A 10,596-nucleotide genomic window follows, 5' to 3' on the forward strand; every position below is an offset into this window, starting at 1 on the left:
CAAAAAGCTGACCTAACAATCATAGATCATTCTAAAGTGATTGATCGATCAATCATGTCTAACAGCTATATTTTTTTTAAGGAATGACTTAAGGTTTGGGAGTCAACACATTGTTAAAAATCTGTAGTCCCATCCCCCCTTTTTCCGATGACTGCAAACCTTGAAATATTTAAAAACTAGAAGAGTTTGCAATCCCTAAAAAATAAAGAGACTTTTTGGATTTATCTCTCTATACATTTCTTCATTTCTATTTTAGATGTTCAATTTTTATTTCAAATTCAAACTTGTGTTTTCACTCTCCATTTTTTCTCGTAATAAAAAAATATAAGGCAAATAGATCACAACATAATGAAAATTTTAGAATTTAGGTATGCAAAAAATTGAAAACAACAATAAATGTAAGTGAAAAAGATTTAGTCACACACCACAAATGACCACCAATGCTTTCTTCTCCGTTTTTTGGAAATTCCATTAGTACAACCCCTAGTAGGTTGGAATTTTAAAACCAAGAGATTTATAAATGATCCTAACATGTTTTAAAAATGGATATGCATGCATGAAAAAAGTTCAAGATTTAAATGACCCAATGATCAAAAAATTTTAATGAGTACAACAAATGCTCATTAAAATCTCAAGTAAACGTACGATAGGATATTTACCCAATCCAAACAAGCAACTTTTTGCCCATTTACAAAAAACTGACCTAATAATCATAGATCATTGTAAAGTTATTGATCGATCAATCATGGGTAACGGCTATATTTTTTTAAAGGATTGACTTATTGTTTGGGAGTCAACACTCATTTAAAAATCCCTAGTCTCAGCTTTTCAGATGAATACAAACCCTAAAATATATAAAAACTACAAGAGTTTGCATTCCCTAAAATTTATAGTCTTTTCTTATTTATCTCTCTCTGCATTTGTGCATTTCCATTTTAGAAGTTCAATTTTTATTTCAAATCCAAACTTGTGTTTTCACTCTCCCTTTTTTCTCATAAACAAAAAGATAAGGCAAATAAATCATAAAAAAATGAAAATTTTAGAATTTAGGTATGCTGTTATGGTCCCAGATCCCACAAGGCGATTCGCATGGGAGAAGAAGGAGAAGAACCAAAATCAAAGGGGAGCTTGAAACCCTGGGCTCATTGAGGAGAACACCGATCTTGGGTTTGTTGAGGAGAACGCCGATCCTATGTTTTAGGGTGAAAATAGACTTGTCCTTTTCATTCCATGCCGTCCCTTAAATACGGTTCATGTCCACAAGGTTCAAGAGAAAATTAAAATTTTGCCCCTCCATGGTATTTAACATTAAAATAAATTAAATGAATACATAACTAACTCGGTCAAAGTAATTGACTCAGTCATGGTGTCTCTACCTGACTCGGCCCACTATTGAGTTCATAATATTACACCCCTCTTGGAGAGCGAGCTTGTCCACAAGGTCGAAGGTAGGGTATGCTTGCCGAAATGACTCCACATCATCCCAAGTAGCACCCACTTTAACTGTGTCAGCCCACTAGATGACACAATTGGTGTAAACATGCCAATGTAGCACCACAGATGGAAAGTTTGTGGGATCCGAAACCCTCCTCTACGTCTCCCTGTTAGCCATAGGTTCCACCTGAATTTTTTTTTTTTAATTCCTCTTTGGCCTGTAGTGAAAGCTGCTAAGCAGAGAAATAATCACCTCTCATATAAGCATTATTAGCAGCTAGAGAGTGTTGGATTGCTGACCTCATCATCCTCAATGCATCATTCTAATGGTTCAAATAAACATCATCCTCCTCCTAGTCAGGTTCAATTGGTACTAAAAATAGTTGGCCTGAAATCCTTTGCACATGGTTTCCACTTTCTGTATTGTTTATCCCATACTAGAGACCAACAACATGAACCTCATAACCATCTTCATTCAAGTAATCCATCAACAGCTGTGCAAAAATTTCAATGAGATCCTCTGCTTCTGAAAAGGAGCTGGAATGCGGGTAGTTAAAATCTATCTTGATGTAAGCCTACAATAGTTTCCCTTGATGTAATGCACTCAAATTGGAGCAAGCTGTGAGTAAACACACTATAGTAAATTGATGAAGAATTGATTGTATATTCATCACTGGTTTGTAGGAAGCAGTAAAAACGTCAAGATCAAACAACTCTAAAATTTTTAAGTGCTCATCAAACCCAGAAAGTGCACCAGGGGGGATCATCTCCTTTAGTGAAGCATTTGGAGAAATCTTGACACAAGTGGCATAGTTAGGCTTTGCTCTTCCCTCCATCAGTCTTGGGATTGTGTTAAACTACTTTGTAACTTCTTCCACCATTGTTAAGGCTACACTTCCCACACTCCTCATGGTCATGGCAGAGAACCAGAAGGGTAGCATATCTCCAACAATGGCAAAGAACGATTGTCCAACTACATCAAGAGCATCTGTTCTTTCCTTAATTTTGTGATGCATTCCTGCCATGTCGGCAATACCACCGACATTATCACTAATAGGTCCATAGACATCAAGTGCAAGCCCTATTTCCATTGTGCTAAGCATTCCCAAAACTGCCACATAAAGTACATATACGGCAGCAAGACTGAAACTTACGTAGATGGCTACTGCAGTGGCAAAAATTGGAATTATGAAAGATTTTGAACATAGTGCGAGGCCACATATTACATTTGTTGCTACCCCTGTTCTACAAGAGTCAGGAATATCCTGTACAGGACTGTAAGCATTGCTAGTGTAATAATCTGTTGTGTATCCGATAATGAGTCCAATATATTCCTCCTCCAACTCGTCCAAAGAGTGCCATTGAAGAGGCTCTAAGACATACCCAGTAATGGATTCTTTATAATATATTCCAAAGAGATTAATAGAATTATACAAACCCATCAAACCACTTGAGTTTAGAATAAAACCCATCACAGCCCCTAATCTTAAAGCAGTAATATAAGCCTTCCCTATGCCCTTTGTAGCCTCTAAGGTTATTTTTGCATTAGCATATGTGGCCATCTTCATTCCAAGAAAACCAAAGAGAACTGAAGTTAGAGCACACGAAACACTCACCATTGTCACATCATTTTCTTTGGGACCTTCACTTGGCATCCTTTCAAATATAGCCAAGGCTTCCCTGTAGGTGCTATCCTTGACATAACCCTCCATAATAAAATTCCAAGAACCCACACCTGGTCAAAGAATTTCATCAAACAGTGTCTGAGCGAACATTACATCTTTGTAGGATGAATACATGTGAGCCAAAGAATTCTGCACAAACTTATCAGATTGAATGCCACTCCTGGATATATGACAATGAACAGACCCACGGATTATGTTCTCACCAACAACAATATAATTCATCTGTTGAATTATATTCTCCATATGAAAACCAATATAATTTAGGTCGAATTTGGCAGCACCAACTTCTCTATAGTTCTTCTGAGATGACTCACGAAGAGCAAATATTGCTCTCCGGCGAATTTCTGTATCCGCAACCGATAAATTGGTATTCATTGCCCCCAAACACCTTCACTACGGATGTTATGAACATAGAATTGACCAGCCCATCCTATAAGTAATTGTAAGTAAACAAAATTGGCTCAATCTCACTCTCCTTCCTTCGATGCCATACCCTGAGCAATTTCTCTACCATCCCCTGAATCCCCAAGCTCCCAATCATAGATTTACAAGCCGGAACAGTCATAACAAAATCCCCATCTCGAATTTCTGACACTAATGCCTGAACCCCTTCCAAATCACCAGCAGAAGCCAATATCTCAACAAGCAACACATAACATTTCAGCTTATGCGAGTAACCTTTCTATTTCTCATCCCAACTAAACACCCTCAATGCCATTGTAGAGTTTTTTCTTAAAAAATCGAGGGATTTCGGACAAGAAAAAATTCGAAGAAAGTTGGCTAAGAAACTTACCACAAAAATCATTCAAGTCGGTTTCCAGCTCAGAGGCCGAGAGCTAGAGTGAGAGGTTGCAGCACGATGGTCGTGTTTTCATATTGAAACTCATAGTTCCTGAATTCGCAACTTTTACCAAGGAAAAAATTTCCACTTCAAAATTAAAGTCTTTGGATTTTTTTGTCTTTCTTATTCGCATCTGTGTGCACTCTCTGTCGATTTATCAACGAGATTTTCCCATCACCGTTGTCACCGAGGATAATGACCATAGGAAGCTTTATCCAACGGTGAATAGCAACAACGGTGTTGATGAAGGAGGCATCTAGCCGAACGAAAACATGCAAACCCAAATCTAGCTGTTCCAAACAAATTTGAGGTTGAACGACTTCAGAATGGACGAAATTATTTGCCGAGACAGAGACTGCACCGTCTTCTTTCGGAATGGCGATCTTCCACTCTGAATCTTTATCGAAATGTCTCTATTTCAGCCCCTCTCTCACACATTTCAATGGGAAGCTATCATATATTATCGCGTATTGCCAAAATTAATTTTGTGCGTGCTACTGCAAAGTTATCCTGGATTAGGGCACGCAGATCATCACGTATTGCCAAAATTACTTTTGTGCACATTGAAGCAAAATGATCATGGATTAGGGCACGCATTTCATCTAGGATCAAGGAATCGCTCATTGTGTTCCTGCTCTGATACCAATTGTTATGGTCCCAAATCCCACAAGGCGATTCATAGGGGAGAAGGAGGAGAAGCAAATCAAGCTCAAAGGGGAGCTTGAAACCCTAGGTTCATTGAGGAGCACATCGATCCTAGTTTCGTTGAGGAGGACACCAATCCTAGGGTTCGTTGAGGAGAAAGCCGATCCTATGTTTTTGGGTGAAAATAGACTTGTCCTTTTAATTCCATGTCGTCCCTTAAATAGGGTTCATGTTATGATCAGGAGTTAAGTACTTATGCCTTCCACTCCTAACAGGCCTGTCTTTTGGGTAGTATTGGCTAGGTGCTTAATATTTGGTATAAGAGTGGGCTCCCAGGTCATGAGTTCGAGTCCCGGGGTGCGCAGAGGCTGGATTAAAATTACTGGTAGGCTGCGGTTGGGCCAATGTCGGCTCGTGAAAGTGGGGTGTGATGTTATGGTCCTTGTTTAAGTACTTATGCCTTCCACTCCTAACAACCCGGTCTTTTAGGTAGTATTGGCTAGGTGCTTAACAGTTCATGTCCACAAGGTACAAGAGAAAATTATAATTTTGCCCTTCAATGGCATTTAACTTGAAAATAAACAAAATGACTACGTAGCTGACTCAATCAGAGTAACTGACTTAGTCTGGTGTCTCTGCCTGACTCGGCCCACTATTGGGTTCATACCATATGCAAAAAATTGAAAGCAACAATAAAGGAATGTGAAGAAAATTTATTCACACACCAAAAATGAACACAAAAGTTTTGTTATCCATGTTTGTAAAATTCCACTAGAACAACCCCTAGTAGATTGGATTTTTTTAACAAAGAGATTTCTAATTGATCCTAAAATGTTTGAAAAATAGATATGCATGCATGAAACATGTTCAAGATGCAAATGACCTAATGACAAAAAACTTTAAAGGACTACAACAAATGATCATTAAAATCTGAAGTGAACGTGCAGTGGGATATTTAACCGAGGTAAACAAGCCACTTTTGCCTATTTAGAAAAAATTGACTTAACAATCATAGATCATTGTAAAGTGATAGATCGATCAATCATGAGTAATGCCTATATTTTTTGTAAGGAATTACTTATGGTTTGGGCATCAACACTCAGTTAAAAATCCCCATCCTTCCTTTTTTGATAATTGCAAACCCTAAAATCTATAAAAACTAGAATAGTTTGCAATCACTAAAAATTATAGAGACTTTTTAGATTTATCTCACTCTGTATTTGTGCATTTGCATTTTAGAAGTTAAATTTTTATTTCAAATTCAAACTTGTGTTTTCATTCTACCTTTATTCTCGTAAACAAAAAGATCAGGAAAATATATCACAAATAATGAAAATTTTAGAATGTATTTATGAAAAAAATTGAAAACAAAAAGAAAATTACATAAAAATAATAATTCACACACCAAAAATGAACACCAAAGTTTTGTTATCCATGCTAAGGAAATTCCACTAGTAAAACCCCTAGTAGCTTGGAATTTTACATGAAAGAGATATCTAATTGATCCTAACTTGTTTTAAAAATGGATATGCATGTATGAAACATGTTCAATATTCAAATGACCTTATGAGGAAAAACATTCAAGGAGTACAATAATTGCTCATTAAAATTTGAAGTGAACGAGCGGTGTGATATTTACCCATGGCAAACAAGCCACTTTTTGCCCATTTACGAAAAGCTGACCAAACAATCATAGATCATTGTAAAGTGGTTGATCGATCAATCTTGTGTAACGGTAATATTTTTTGTAAGGAATGACTTATTGTCTGGGAGTGAACAATCAGTTAAAAATCCCTAGCGCCCCCTTTTCCGATGATTGTAGACCCTCAAATATACAAAAACTATAAGAGTTTGCAATCCCTAAAAATTAAAGAAACTTTTTTTATTTATTTGTTTCTGCATTTGTGCATTTCCATTTTAGATGTCCAATTTTTATTTCAAATCCAAACTTGTGTTTTCACTCAAACTTTTTTCTCATAAACGAAAAGATAAGGCAAATAGATCACAACAAAATGAAAATTTTAGAATTTAGGTATGCAAAAAATTGAAAACAATAGTAAATGTAAGAGATGAAAATTTATTCACACACCAGAAATAAACACCAATGTTTTGTTATCCATGTTTTTTACATTCTAATAGTACAACCCCTAGTAGCTTGGAATTTTAAAACAAAGAGATTTCTAATTGATCCAAACACGTTTTAAAAGTGGATATGCATGCATGAAACATGTTCAAGATGCAAATGACTTAATGATAAAAAAATTTCAAGGAGTACAACAAATGCTCATTAAAATCTGAAGTGAAGGTGTGGTGGGACATTTACCCTAGCCAAACAAGCCACGTTTTGCCCATTTACAAAAAGTTGACCTAACAATCGAAGATCATTGTAAAGTGATTGATCGATAAATCATGCATAACGGTTATATTTTTTTTTAAGAAATGACTCATGGTTTGGGAGTCAACACTCAGTTTAAAATCCCTAGCCCCGCTTTTTCGAAGATTGTAAACCCTAATATATATATAAAAACAAGAAGAGTTCGCAATCCCTAAAATATTTAGAGACTTTTCTGATTTATCTCTCTTTGCATTGGTGTATTTCCATTTTAGATGTTCAATTTTCATTTAAAATCCAAACTAGTCTTTTCACTCTCCTTTTTTCTCGTAAATAAAAAAGATAATGCAAATAGATCACAACAAAATGAAAATTTTAGAATTTAGGTATACGAAAACTATATGAGTATACAATCCCTAAAATTAAAAGAGGATTTTCTTATTTATCCCTCTCTGCATTTGTGCATTTCCATTTTAGATGTCCAATTTTTATTTCAAATCCAAACTTGTGTTTTCACTCTCAATTTTTTTCTCGTAAACGAAAAGATAAGGCAAATAGATCACAACAAAATGAAAATTTAAGAATTTAGGTGTGAAAAAAATTGAAAACTACAATAAAAGTAAGTGAAAAAAATTTATTCACACACCACAAATGAGCACAAAAAGTTTTGTTATCCATGTTTTGGAAATTTGACAAGCACAACCCCTAGTAGCTTTGAATTTTATAACAAAGTGATTTCTAATTGATCCTAACATGTTTTAAAAATGGATATGCATGCATGAAACATGTTTAAGATGCAAATGACTTAATGATAAATAAAATTTCAAGGAGAACAACAAATGCTCAGTAAAATCTCAAGTGGATGTGAGATGGGATATTTAGACGAGCCAAACAAACTACTTTTTGCCCATTTACAAAATGCTGACCTAACAATCATAGATCATTGTAAAGTGATTGATCGAACAATCTTGTGTAATGGTTATATTTTTTTGTAAGGAATGACTATTGGTTTGGGAGTCAACACACTATTAAAAATCCCTACCCTTTTTCCGATGATTGCAAATCTTAAAATATATAAAAACTATAAAATTTTGCAATCCCTAAAAAATAAAGAGACTTTTTAGATTTATCTCTCTTTGCATTTCTGCATTTCTTCATTTCCATTTTAGACGTTCAATTTTTATTTCAAATCCAAACTTGTGTTTTCACTCTCCCTTTTCCTCGTAATAAAAAGGGTAAGGCAAATAGATCACAACATAATGAAAATTGTAGAATTTAGATATCCAAAAAATTGAAAACAACAATAAATGTAAGTTAAAAAAAATTTATTCACACACCACACATGAACACCAACGTTTTCTTCTCCGTGTTTAGGAAATTCCACTAGAACAACTCCTACTAGGTTGGAATTTTAAAACAAAGATTTCTATACGATCCTAACATTTTTTAAAATTTGATATGCATGCATGAAACATTTTCAAGATGAAAATGACCTAATGATCAAAAACTTTCAAGGAGTACAACAATTTCTTATTAAAATCTGAAGTGAACGAGCGGTGGAATATTTACACACGGCAAACAAGCCATTTTTTGTGCATTTACAAAAAGTTGTCCTAACAATCATAGATCGTTGTTAAGTGGTTGATTGATCAATCATGGGTAACGGCTATATTTTTTGAAAGGTTTGATTTATGGTCTGGGACTCAACAGTCAGTTAAAAATCCCTAGTCCCCACTTTTCAGATGATTACAAACCCTAAAATATATAAAAAATAGAAGAGTTTGCAATCTCTAAAAATTATAGAAACTTTTCAGATTTATCTCCCTCTGCACTTGTGTATTTCCATTTTAGATGTTCAATTTTTATTTCAAATCCAAACTAGTTTTTTCACTCTCCTTTTTTTCTCGTAAACAACAAGTTAACGCAAATTGATCACAACAAAATGAAAATTTTAAAATTTAGGTATGCAAAAAACTGAAAAAAATAATAAAATTAAGTGAAGCAAATTTATTCACACACCAAAAATGAACACAAAACGTTTTACTATCCATGTTTTGGAAATTCCACTTGCACAACCCCTAGTAGCTTGGAATTTTATAAAAAAGACATTTCTAATTGATCCTAACATCTTTTAAAAATGGATATGCATGCATGAAACATGTTGAAGATGTAAATGACGTAATGATCACAAATTTTCAAGTAGAACAAAAAATGCTCATTAAAATCTCAAGTGGCCGTTCGGTGGTTTATTTAACCGAGCCAAACAAATCACTTTTTGCCCATTTACACACCAGAAATGAACACCAAATTTTTGTTATCCATGTTTTTGAATTTCTATTAGTACAAACCCTAGTAGATTGGAATTTTATAATAAAGAGATTTCTAATTGAATCTAACATGTTTATGAATTTATTCACACACCACAAATGAACACTAACGCTTTCTTCTCCGTGTTTAGAAAATTCCACTAGAACAAACCCTACTAGGTTGGAATTCTAAAACAAAGATTTCTATATGATCCTAACATGTTTTAAAAATTGATATGCATGCATGAAACATGTTCAAGATGCAAATGATCTAATGCTAAAAAACATTCAAGGAGTACAACAAATGTTCACTAAAATCTGAAGTGAACGTGCGGTGGCATATTTACCCGAGTCAAGCAAGCCACGTTTTGCCCATTTACCAAAAGTTGACCTAACAATCATAGATCATTGTAAAGTGATTGATTGATCAATCATGCATAACGGCTATATTTTATCTAAGGAATGACTTATGATTTGGGAGTCAACACTCAATTTAAAATCCCAAAGGAACTATGCCGTTGATCTACTGGAGGAGACATGAATGCGAGGATGTAAACCAGTAGACACTCCTATGGACTCAAATACAAAATTATGTGTAGGTACTGGAGAAGATGTAGATATCGATAAATGTCAGAGACTAGTGGGAAGACTTATTTACCTCTGTGTAACAAGGCCAAATATATCATATGTAGTAATTGTGGAGAGTTAATACAAGGATAAACCACAACTTAGTCATTGGCAAGCATTTGAAAGGATATTATGATATCTAAAAGGAGAACCAGAAAGAGGGCTTCCCTATAAAAATCATGGTCACTTCAACATCAAGGGATTCTCAGATGCAGACTGGGCCGGATCCCTGGATGACAAGAAATCAACTTTGGGATTTTGTACGATGGTTGGAGGGAATTTGGTTACATGAAGAAGCAAGAAGCAAAATGTAGTAGCAGATGTAGAATACAGAGCCATGGTACACATTGTTAGTGAACTCCTATGGATAAGATCTCTTCTCACTGAATTGGGATTATAAAAAGAAGCTCCAATGGATCCATATTGTGATAATCAAGTAGCTATACACATTACATTGAATCCAATCTTCCATGAAAGAACAAAGCATATTGAAGTGGATTGCCATTTTATACGAGAAAAGTTCCAATCGGGTCTTTTATCTCTAATGAATATATCATCACAAAGTCAAGTTCCAGATATTCTCACCAAGGCGGTCACTCACAAGATTACGTCTACCATCTATAGCAAGCTAAGCATCTACGATGTTTTCTCACCCATAGCTTGAGGGGGAGTGTTACAATGTGGAACCCACCATGATGTACCAGCTGGTGGGACCCACCATGAGGA

The 10,596-nt window shown here is 35.1% G+C and overlaps 2 protein-coding genes across 2 annotated transcripts; one reads left to right on the top strand and one right to left on the bottom strand.

Moving 5' to 3' along the window:
- Positions 1-2,291: 2,291 nt before the first annotated feature.
- Positions 2,292-3,146, bottom strand: LOC137963193 (pyrophosphate-energized vacuolar membrane proton pump-like). Its single transcript, XM_068810366.1, has one exon. It carries the CDS (start codon positions 3,144-3,146, stop codon positions 2,292-2,294), a length of 855 nt encoding a protein of 284 aa, XP_068666467.1.
- Positions 3,147-9,784: 6,638 nt separating this feature from the next.
- On the top strand, positions 9,785-10,162 carry LOC137963194 (uncharacterized mitochondrial protein AtMg00810-like). Its single transcript, XM_068810367.1, has 2 exons — positions 9,785-9,947; positions 10,017-10,162. The coding sequence occupies exons 1-2, from the start codon at positions 9,785-9,787 to the stop codon at positions 10,160-10,162; spliced, it is 309 nt and encodes a 102-aa protein (XP_068666468.1).
- Positions 10,163-10,596: the final 434 nt, after the last annotated feature.

This window comes from Aristolochia californica, unplaced genomic scaffold (assembly GCF_029961685.1).
Source record: "Aristolochia californica isolate CCGP_79_NKW_82.1479 unplaced genomic scaffold, dmAriCali1.0.hap1 SCAF_4, whole genome shotgun sequence".
Lineage (NCBI taxonomy): Eukaryota > Viridiplantae > Streptophyta > Magnoliopsida > Piperales > Aristolochiaceae > Aristolochia > Aristolochia californica.

Excerpts from the sequence above, each read along its gene's own strand:
- LOC137963193 (XM_068810366.1), bottom strand. The coding sequence starts at position 3,146 with ATGGAGGGTTATGTCAAGGATAGCACCTACAGGGAAGCCTTGGCTATA.
- LOC137963194 (XM_068810367.1), top strand. The coding sequence starts at position 9,785 with ATGCGAGGATGTAAACCAGTAGACACTCCTATGGACTCAAATACAAAA. Across the intron at positions 9,948-10,016 it reads ATATGTAGTAATTGTGGAGA|GAGAACCAGAAAGAGGGCTT; the intron begins GTTAATACAAGG and ends GATATCTAAAAG.